This window comes from Sapajus apella, unplaced genomic scaffold, assembly GCF_009761245.1.
Source record: "Sapajus apella isolate SASKATOON/1434 unplaced genomic scaffold, GSC_monkey_1.0 scaffold6, whole genome shotgun sequence".
Lineage (NCBI taxonomy): Eukaryota > Metazoa > Chordata > Mammalia > Primates > Cebidae > Sapajus > Sapajus apella.
Genome location: NW_022436946.1, coordinates 26,290,523 through 26,302,550, shown reverse-complemented (window position 1 = coordinate 26,302,550; position 12,028 = coordinate 26,290,523). Strand labels below are relative to the sequence as shown.

The 12,028-nt window shown below is 34.7% G+C and overlaps 1 protein-coding gene across 3 annotated transcripts in view; it reads right to left on the bottom strand.

Annotated features, from left to right (window-relative positions):
- The window catches only part of TRDN (triadin), a 377,062-nt gene that overhangs the window by 314,196 nt on the left and 50,838 nt on the right, over positions 1-12,028 (bottom strand). For all 3 annotated transcript variants that reach the window (XM_032274890.1, XM_032274888.1, XM_032274889.1), the window contains exon 2: positions 1,369-1,578. In XM_032274890.1, coding sequence (XP_032130781.1) covers positions 1,369-1,578 — 210 coding nt within the window. The remainder of the gene's footprint in view (positions 1-1,368; positions 1,579-12,028) is intronic.

Here is a 12,028-nt window from a genome sequence, read left to right as displayed (position 1 = left end):
AGAAGAAAAAGGAGCAAGCATATCATCTGGCCAGAGAAGAAGCAAGAGGGAGAGAGTGGAGGGGGGAGGTGCCACACACTGAAACAACCAGATCTTATGAGAACTCACTATTGTGAGGACAGCACCAAGGAGACAGTGACAAACCATTCACTAAAAGTTCATCCCCATGATCCAATCACCTCCTGCTAGGCCTATCTCCAGCACTGGGGATTATAATTCATCATGAGATTAGAGGGGACACATATCCAAACTATATTACACATTTATGCCAATAAACCCATATAACAGAGTTCAATATTTTCATAATTTTATATCACATTTCTTCTTGACATCTGTGGCATAGCCATTTCCTGACACATAAATATTTGATAAGTAATTGTTGAATGAGTAAAATTCCATAATGAGAAATAGGAGATCCCTGAATATACAAAATGCAAATAATAGTATTTATAGTATCTGAGTTCTACTGATTCTACTCCTGTTGGAGAAAGAAAAAAGAAGAGGAGAGGGTATATATGAAAGAACATATTAAAATGTTAATGAAATATTTTTTGCTTGTGGTAAAAGGGTGATAAGAATAAATTCACTCATCTGGTCATTTACCATTTATTGAGCACTTGGCTGATTCCTTTCCTAAAGAACTCACTGTCAATAGAGGGTGTCGTATGTGAAAATTGATAAATACTATTTAAAATATGTAAAATATATTTGACCAAAAAAATGAGCAATATACTCAAGGAGTGGGTAGGCTATAATGAACATCTGTCTTTTCTACCTTGTATTATTCCTATTTTACTCCAAAGTCATAAGGACACGTGGACACTGAAGATGTAATATCTCATTACAGGTAATTTTGTGAAAAACTCTATTTTCAGGAACTCTATATAGGATGGCTTGGTGAGAGAAGCAAAGAGTTTGTCTAGCAAGGAAGCTTAGGACCAGATGAAAGAGGGCCTTAAAAATACTTTAAAATATTCTCCATTTGGCCAAAAGTTTTTCGTTTGCTTTGATTTTATATTGCCAATAACCTACAAATTATTCCTTATTAATGCTTCATAAAGTACCAGTTCCAAAATAAAATCTTCACCCAAGCTTTTTAACTATCTTTATGAACTGCAACATTCAGCCTTTGTTCAGGTCTTGCAAATAAGGATATCAATTTCATTGGAAATTCATAAGTACAACAGACAAAGAAAGAGAATGGAAGGAAAAGGAGAAGAATGAAACAGATTTCAATGGTCTTCAAGCACGTATGTGCAGTGCCTTCTTTCTCGCACTAAGATGAAAGAGAAATCCAACCAGAACTTAGAGGGAGCATTGTTTCTTTCAATTTAAATTACTTTTAAAGCCAAATTTCACAGATCTTACCTGAAAAGTTTTTGTAATCCACTAAATCAAACATAACGACGGCAACAGCTGACCACGTGATTATCAGGGCAATGACCAGAAGCCAGGCTGCAGGGGAGCTGAATGTCGTCACTATGTCTTCTGTGACTGTCCTCTTCAGCACTTTTCCAGGGGATTTGGGCACAGATCCATTTTTGCTGTCTATCACAGTTGTGGTTGTAGATGCATTTCCTAATCAAACATTCAGGAAGGAAAATATAATTTAGAAATTCACGTTAAATATAGATGACAAGAAACACTAACTGTACAAGTGTTGAACCTGTTTATACCACTTTCTAGAGCACACACAACTCTTTTGTGGCAGGACAAAGCCTCCCTGCCCACTACTAGCCCATTATCTTTTCTTCAGCATTTGCTGTTCACCTTGAAACTCATGTGCTCATATAATCAGCATTTCTCATCTCCCAAGTCCTGTGAGGGGAAAATCAACATAAGTGATAAAATGGTTCAAATGGATAAAACTTTTGAATATTTTAATTTAATTGCATAATTGACCTATCTAGTGAGGTCATCTGCTGAGGTCATTCATGTTCGTTTGTTTGTTTGTGGGAACACAGAAGATCTAAGAGAATGAGGTTAGAACATCTTTCTATATCCAATAACTCTTTTATTTCTGATTTAGAGTCCACATGTTCATGAGAGAAAGTTCAAAAAATATAAAAATAAAATAAATAGATAATAGATATGTTTAATCTCATCACCCAGAAATAACCACTGTTAATATTTTGCACCTATATTTCTGTACATACATATAAATATATAAATATGATTTATTTGTTTTTGACAAATCATTAGCACATTGTGTTTTACTTTTTTTTTACAAGGCAATATATCAGAAGTGTGTTTTATTGCCATTATGTATTTCTCAAAATATCACTTAAGTAGCTTCATGACATGTAGTTTTATGGCTGTGCATAATTTAATGAAAAAGCTATGCACCATGGGAAATGAAAGAAAGAAATAATAATATGTATTGAGAAAAATAGCAGAAATTTTCTCAATACATATTATTATTTATTTCTTTAGGAGAGAGTCCTAAATATAGAATTCCCAGGACAAATAACATAATCACTTTTATAGCTTTGAGAGTGCATGCATGTATTTGAAAGTTAGTATCTTTTGAAAATTGTGTATGCCAGTAGTTGTGTTGCCTTATCCTTGGCAATACTGAGTATTACTGATGTTTAAAATTTTTGCAATGACATAAGAGATGATTTGAGTTTTATGTGCAGTTATTGGATTACTAGAGATGAACTTTTTATATGTTTATTTTTCCTTGGCATTTCTCTTGTGGGTTTTTCCTCCATTTTTCTATAAACCTCCTTTTGGTGGTTTATAAAATTGCACACATACGCACACATATACAATAATAACACTTTAACCTTTATGTTGCTTTTTTTTTGGTGGCTCTTTACCTTTTCTTTTTATGCTATTTTTTTTCCATTTATTTATTTTATTGCATTTTAGGTTTTGGGGTACATGTGAAGAACATGCAAGATTGTTGCATAGGTACACACGTGGCAGTGTGATTTGCTGCCTTCCTCCGCATCACCTACATCTGGCATCTCTCCCCTTGCTATCTCTCCCCAACTCCCCACCCCTCACCTTCTCTCCCCTATTGTCCCCCAACTGACCCCAGTGTGTAGTGCTCCCCTCTCTGTGTCCATGTGTTCTCATTGTTCATCACCCGCCTATGAGTGAGAACAGGCGGCGTTTGATCTTCTGCTCTTCTGTCTTATATACAGAATGTACATCTAACAATGTTGTAACGCACTCTTCTATAAGATTGATACCATCGTATGGCTAGAAAGCCTCCTGGATGGAGAAGATGTTTCTGATTATTTTAGCTGCTCTAGACTAATAGAAAGTTAAATCTAGAGGTAACATAGAGATCATCTGAAACAACTATTTCATGTTACTTTTTTTTCCCATTTATTTATTTTATTGCATTTTAGGTTTTGGGGTACATGTGAAGAACATGCAAAATTGTTGCATAGGTACACATGTTACATTTAAGAACAATTGAAGACCTACCAGAAAATTAAAGTGATGTTCATAGCACTTTAAATCCCAAATTAAGCAGATATGAAATAAATTAAATTGAATACTTAAGAGAAAAAACAATTTCTACCAACCCAAATATTTTTGCCAGAAGCAGAGTTTAAAAAAACATATTTTTGTGTATTAAAATATAGACCACATTGTCTACAATAATTTAAGAATTATCTGCCAAGAAAGAAAAATATGACTTATTATAAAATACATGATTGTTTCAATTTTGCTATTTATCTCAAAATTGCAACATTTCTATGTGATGAATACATAAGAAAATCTGAATTTTCAAATTTCTTTAACATTTTTCACAAAGTAAATTTTACCCAACCAGAAAGAGCAGCTATAGTTTCTCTTATAATGTGTCCAGTAATAATTGAAAGATATTAGCCTTTGTGCTCTTTGCTTCTTTCCATCAGTCTCCTGCCCTACCATCACAACTCTTCCTTTCAGCTATGTCTAGTTTTTCATGGAAACAGACAAGCAAAAAGTTAAGCATTGGGCTTTATAGATAAGAGATTGGAATGAACTCCTGGCTTCTCTTTGCATTACCCAAATGGTTAGAAGGTCACTACTACACTATCTCTCTGAGTGAGAAGCACCTATATCTGATGAATGAGATTGGTAAGGCCCAATTTGCAGGTGTGTTATGGTGGAGTAATAACTCATGCAAATTGTTTGACACATTTCCTGATCACGGTAGTCATTTAATAAATGACAGCACAACAACTACTGAACTACATCATAATCATTATTATCATCACCACTCTTTTCATTATTACTATCATCACCTTCATTGCTACAAGCACAACTATAATTCTGACAACTACAAATATCACTCTAAGAAAAAGCTAGAAAGGCAGGATTAACCTCAGGAAGGCGGAAATACTGACTCTTCAATAAATCCAGACATTTGTTTCCATTTAACAAGCACATACACTAGGCTAAGATATTTTTAGGAAATTATAAAAGGATTCTCTAATTTCCTTGGTATTCTTTCCAATCAATTAATTTATTTTTTCTAATATAGGAAAAGAGGAGCATATAGTGTAATTTATCCCTATAAGTAGAAGCTGTTTTGTCCCATTAGCAAAATTAAGAAAGATAATCTATGGCAAATAGAGTTATTTCATCACAGGACAAATGTTATCACTATAACTGAATTCTTTAAATTAGAAAAATAATCTTTGAACCCTTCAAACAGATATGTAAATAGGATGCTTATAGCGTTAGTCCAGTTTATAAGATAATTTTCAAGCACTGGAGAAAGAAATAACACCGCCAACAAAATTAGGTACATGAGTTAATAAAGTCTTTAATCTTCTGGTTTCTTTAGCCGTAAAATAATACTATCCTTCTCTTTATAAAAATAAGATCAATAACATGAAATTCTATGACTACTCAGGAAAGAAAATCTAATGCATTCAAGAGCACATATAAATAGGCAGTAGTAACCAAACAAAATTAGTTTTTTAGTCAATTTTTGGATAACAGTAACAAATCTAGCCCCATATTTGCAAAAAATTTAAAAGCTGATAAGGAACAAAAGGGGCAAAATAATGTAATTAAGATATTTAAATGGCTGTAGGTAGAAATTAACAATAGTGACAACAAATCTTTTTTTCTGAAACAATCAGAAAAAAAATCACTTTTCCGGAGAATCTGTGGAAATACATATCTGAAGTTCATGAACTCAATTTAGTGAACATAATAGCAAGATGGAAAAATGCCTCTAAAAACCAGATTTCACAAACTGCACTTGAGGTAATGCTCAAAGAAGGAAAAATTTAAAAGAACTCATATAATATCCTCTCATTGATTTTTGTGCCAAATTCACATCACTCCTAATGGTGGTTCTGAAAATGCATGAATGATAGGAGTGATTTGAAATGCAATTTAAGACTCAAGTGGGCTACAAGTGAATCAAACCTTTGGAATAATGATTTGCAGAAAAATAAAACAATTATGAGTGTTTAGGACTGGCCCACCTGAAAGTTGATATGTTGTAATCTCAAGGTTTTTTTTAACCCCTGGAAGGCTTCCTACTGCCACTAAGCAGAGAACACAAGAATTGCTTTTGCACTTCAGGTTCACTTTATTAAGTTGTATATTAGAGACTATTTCTGTAAACTATCATATATACCTGCTTTGTATACTAAAACTCAAGGAGTAATTTTACTGAGATTTGATGCAAATTAGTTAAATCCTGGTCACATTTTAAAAAGGCAAAACATTGAAAACTGAACATGAATGTGTGTGTATATATATATACTCATATATACACACACACACACACACACACACATTTTCCTTTCTTTGATCAAAAGTTGAGAAAGGATAAATATTCAGAAAGTAATGCAAGCTCTGAGTTAAAAATGCCTTTTATGTTTTTTAAACAACTGACATAATATGAATTCTAAATTTTTATTCATTTAATGATCTGCCAATCCAATTATAGTAAAATTTTTAAAAAGATGATAAATTAATACTAAGTTATGTTTTTCATTGTCCTTTTTTAAATCTTCACATCCTCAAAATTTCCACTTAAGAATTCACCAAGACTCAAAGGTAATGAAAATATGTTCTGAGTATACAACTGCAAAGCCATAAGCAATTTGAAAGTAATCTGAAGGTCATCCTTCTTAAAGAAAATTATGTGTTGCCCTTGTTATGAAACACATTAAGTTGTACCTTTCAATTTCCATTCAAATTTACTGCAGAAGCCACACAGAGCCAAGAGGAATAAAATTGAGAGGGAATAAATTGCCTTCTCTGACAGCTGGTCAAGATAAATGCAAAGAACAGAGTGTGTAATCTGAGATTATCGAATGTTTGAGAAGCACTTTAAAGATGACAAGAGCTAGTTGTTGTTATGGCAGAAAAAAATGAGAGGTAAATATTACTGAGCAATTTGACATAGGCTATCCTTCTTGAAAGCTGGTATCTCCAATTCAGAGCAGAGCAGAGCAGCTAGAATATGTGAAGTACTTTCCATGGCTACTTTTTAATTCTATTCATTTTAATTTCATACAAAATTTTGATTGTCAGACAAACAGAATCAGCTGCAAAAGAAGTAGGGATCTCACTTAACGGCTATGTGGCTCTTTCCTATAGAGCATAATAAGGGGTTGCTTATATAATGGATCCAAAGACTGGCTCCAGAGTCAGGTTATACATAGAAAAATAAGTCATAAGCCTCCTGATAGAAGTCACTTAACCTTATTATGCCTTATTGATCAGATGAAGAAACTGCCAAGTGCACTTGCTTATTATTATTCTTTATTTTTCCTATGGGACACTGACAATACACTCTCTTTCAGGATGCTCAAGGAAGACACCTGCATTCTAGAATGGAATCAATGAAACATTACATTCTTATTACACAAAAATATTAATTGTGAATTTTGCATTTTACCCTGTGATGTGGTTTGTGTAGTATTCTTACACTGTATCTTTCATTCAGGATGTATAGAGCAAATGTGACACAGGAAGTATATACTACTGAAGGTATTATATATGTTATTCCTAAATTACATTAAGAACATAATTTCCTGTTACATGTAAGAGTGACTCTTGCTACATTGTTTGTGTTCCAAAACACATGCATGTAAATAAAAACTTTGTAGAAATACAAGCAGAAAGACACTTGAGCAGATAGAGGTCAAAAGTAACGAATTCACTATTTAACTTATTTATTTATTTATTTATTTACCAATTCTAGTGTTTATAAAATGTCTATATGTATTATATACAAAGAAAGCTGTGAAGATTAAATTTTTTTTCTACAAGTTTATATAAACTGAATGAAAGCAGATTTTGAGAGGCAGGATAAACCATGACAATTCACAAACATTATCTTTACTAAAATGATTATATACATTTAACTGATATATAATATTAATAAACTGTAATAAATAATACAGAGTAATTTTTAGAAGAATAAAGACTAGGCACTTAAAACAAACAACAAGTAACTGAACTGTTCACTCTCTTTCGAGGATGAAAATTTCTTTTGTCTCAAACTAGACACTTTTAATGAAAGCCCTAAATTGCCACATTTTCTCCCAGGTTTTTGGGATATGATCATCATAATACAATTTCAGAGGCTGTTTTTGCAACTTAATCTGCCTGCTGAAGTTGACAAATACATGGTTTTTCTTTTTGTTTTTTGGAGTTTTTTTGTTTGTTTTTAAAATTATCTGGCCCTCCTTCCTACTCACCCACTCCATCCACTGTTTCTTTAAGTGAATTTCTTTTTCTAGTGGTGGGGCTAAAAACTGAATCAGTCCTTGTTTCCCAGCCATAGGAATGGATATTTAAGCCACACCTAACCATTCAAACACTTTCTTTGTGACTGTGAAAGGATGGAACAATCAGAGACCTTCACATTTTTGTGCAGAACAGTTGGGGCACATTCTCTTTCTGCTAGGGTTACTAAGGTCGTAAGATGTGAGTGGAGCCTGCAGAGCCCCTGCAGCCTACCAGTTGAAGAGTCAGCTGCAAGATGGAGAAAGCCAGAGTCCAGATACTACTGTGTGGGCTCATGGAGCCAGCTGTGCTTGGAGTCAGATGTATTTCTGGACTTCCCAGTTATATGAGGGTATATAAGCTGCTTTAACTTGATTGTTTGTATTACTAGTCTTCCTAAGTTTTGACCGATACTCTCGCCCCTGCTAGGAATGTAAATTATTATTATTTTCCTTCATCTAATTGCATCATGATGAATGTGATCAATCAGAACAATCTGAACGTACAGCATCTTTTATAAAAATTATTTTTAGTTTTGAAAGAAAATCTCCGCTCTCACTCTTATTCCTCTAATGGCTGAGATGTCATGATCCTAAGTGAAAAAAAAAAGTCTTTTGTGGTTTGCAAGGTCAACACCTGTTATTGAAGAGCTTTTTCTAGGAAAAGGTTGCTTGTGTCTTCCGTGATTGAGAGACCAGATCTCCCTCCCCTAGCAGTAGATCTGCACTGCTATGGTCTGAATGTTTATGTCCCTCTAAAATACACATTGAAATCCTTGCTCCTAGGGTGATGGCATTAGGAAGTGAGGCCACTGGGGAGTGATTAGGGCAGAAGAGTGGAGCCTTCATGAATGGAACGAGTGCCCTTATAAAAGAGGTCTGGGAGAGACTCTTCACACCTTCCACCAGGTGAAGTTAGAGTGAGAAGACAATTGTTTATCAGAAGGCAAGCCCTTACCAGAATTGAAATATGCCTAATCTTGTACTTTCCAAGTCACCAGAACTATAAGAAATAAATATTTGTTTTTGACAAGCCATCTAGTTTATAGTATTTTGTCATAGCAGCCTGAGCAAACAAAGACATTTGCTGTGATTTGCTAACCTACTTCTCAACAGTGCTAATGGCAAGTAACGGTCGTTCCTTCTTGTTTTAACTCCTGTAAACTCAGTTTTCCCCTAACTTTTGAAGTTTGCATTTTCTTTTTTTAAACTTTTAAGTTTGGGTGTACATGTCCAAGTCTGTTATATGTAAACTCATGTCACAGGGGTTTGTTGTACAGATTATTACATCACCCAAGTACTAAGCCTTGTTACCCAACAGTTATTTTTTTCTGCTCCTCTCCCTCCTGCCACCTTCCACCCTCAAGTAGGCCCCAGTGTCTGTTGTTCCCTTTTTTGCGTTCATGAGTTGACATCATTTAGTTCCCACTTATAAGTGAGAACATCCAGTATTTCATTTTCTGTTCCTGCATTAGTTTGCTAAAGGTAATAGCCCCCAGTTCCATCCATGTACCCACAAAAGACACGATCTTATTCTTTTTATGGATGCATAGTATTCTGTGGTGTATATGTACCACATTTTCTTTATTTAATCTGTCATTGGTGGGCATTTAGGTTGATTTCATGTCTGCTATTGTGATAGTACTGCAATGAACATTTGCAGGCATGTGTCTTTATGGTAAAATAATTGCTATTTCTCTGGGCATAGACCCAGTAAAGAGATTGCCGAGTTGAATGTGTTCCGTTTTTAGTTCTTTGAGGAATCATTATACTACTTTCCACAATGGTTGAACTAATTTTTACTCCCGCCAACATTGTATAAGTGTTCCCTTTTCTCTGCGACCTCACATCTGTTATTTTTTGACTTTTTAATGATAGCCATTCTGACTGGTGTCAGATAGTATCTAATTGTAGTTTTGATTTGCATTTATATAAAGATCAATTATATTGAGCTTTTTTTCATGTGCTTGTTGGCTGCAGGTATGTTTTCTTTTGAAAAGTATCGGTTTATGTCCTTTGCCCACTTTTTAATGGAGTTGTTTTTCTCTCGTAAATTTAAGAACTTTATAGATGTTGGATATTAGACCTTTGTCAGATACATAGTTTGCAGAAATTTTCTTCCATTCTATAGGTTGTCTGTTCACTCTGTTGATAGTTTTCTTTGTTGTGCAGAAGTTCTTGTTTGATTAGATCTCATTTGTCAATTTTTAGCTTTGTTGCAATTGCTTTTGGTATCTTTGTCATGAAATCTTTGCCCATTCCTGTGTCCAGGATGGTATTGCCTAGGTTGTCTTCCAGGGTTTTTATAGTCTTACATTTAAATCTTTAATCCATCTTGAGTTGTTTTTTTGTATAAGGTGTAAGGAACCTGTCCAGTTTCAATCTTCTGCATGTAGCTAGCCAGTTATTCCAGCACCACTAATTGAATGGGGAATCTTTTCCCCGTTGCTTGTTTTTGTCAGCTTTGTCGAAGATCAGGTGGCTGTAGGTATGGGACTTTATTTCTGGGGCCTATATTCTGTTCCATTGGTCTATGTGACTGTTTTTGTAAAGTACCGTGCTACTTTGCTCATTGTAGCCCTGTAGCATAGTTTGAAGTTGAGTAACAAGTAACGTAATGCCTCCACCTTTTTCCTTTTGCTTAGGATTGTCTTGGCTATTTGGGATCTTTTTGGTTTTATATAAATTTTAAAATATTTTTTCTAGTTCTGTGAAGAATGTCATTGGTAGTTTGGTAGAAAGAGCATTGAATTTATAAATTGCCTTGGGCAGTATGGCCACTTTGATGATATTGATTTTTCTTATCCATGGGCATAGGATGTTTTTTCATTTGTTTTGTCTTCTCTGATTTTTCAGAGCAGTATTCTATAATTCTCACTGTAGACACTGTTTACCTCTCTGGTTAGATGCATTCCTAGGTGGGGTGTGTGTGTGTGTGTGTGTGTGTGTGTGTGTGTGTGTGCTGCAATTGTGAATGGAATTGCTTTCCTGATTTGGCTGTTGTTGGTGTATAGGAATGCTACTGGTTTTTGTACATTATTTTGTATCCTGAAACTTTGCAGAAGTTGTTTATCAGCTAAAGGAGCTTTAAGGCCAAGATTACTGGCTTTTTAGATATAGAATCATGTCATCTGCAAACAGGGAGAGTTTGACTCTCTGTCTTCCTATTTGGATGCCCTTCATTTCTTTCGCTTGCCTGATTTCTCTGGATAGGACTTCCAATACTATGCTGAAGAGGAGTGGTAAGAGAGTGCATTCTTTTCTTGTGCTGGTTTTCAACGGAAATGCTTCCAGCTTTTGCCCCTTTGGTATGATGCTGGCTGTGGGTTTGTAATAGATGGCTCTTATTATTTTGAAGTATGTTCCTTCAATACCTAGTTTATTAAGGGTTTTTAACATAATATTGAATTTTATCAGAACCTTTTTTTGCATCTATTGAGATAATCATGTGGTTTTTGTCTTTGGTTCCATTTATTTGATGAATCAAATTTATTGATTTACATATGTTGAACCAACCTGGAATCATAGGGATGAAGACTGCTCGATAGTGGTAGATTAGCTTTTTGATGTGCTGCTGGATTTCATTTACAAGTATTTTGTTGAGAATTTTTGCATTAATGTTTATCAAGGATATTGGCATGAAATTTTCTTTTTTGTTGTTGTTTCTGCCAGGTTTTGGTATGAGGATGATGCTGGCCTCATATAATGATTGGAGAGGAGTGCATCTGGTGGGTTAGGCTTTGTGTCCCTATTCAGCTGTCATCTTAAATTGTAATCCCTATAATCCCCACTTGTCAAGGGTGAGCCAGGTGGAAGTAATTGAATCATGGGTCCGTTTCCCCCATGCTGTTCTCGTGATAATGAGTGAGTTCTCATGAGACTTGATGGTTTTATAAGGGGCTCTGCCTCCCCAACGCACTCAGCACTTCTCTTTCCTGCTGCCCTGAAAAGAAGGTGTCTTACTTTTCCTTCACCTTCCACCATGATAGTAAGTTTCCTGAGGCTCCCCAGCCATGCTGAACTGTGAGTCAATTACACTTCTTTCCTTTATAAATTACCCAGTCTAAGGTAGTTCTTTATAGTGGTATGAAAAGGAACTAATACACGATTTCAGGAGGAATGGCACCAGTACTTCTTTGTATATCAATTTATAATAGAATTCAGCTGTGAATCTACCTGGTCCTGAGCTTTTTTTGGTCACTAGGCTACTTGTTACTGATTTAATTTCAGAGCTCATTATTGGTCTTCGACTTTACATTTTCAACTTAGCAGGTCCTCACATTCAGAATACTAGTTTTTCTACAAATAGTAAATTGAATTTA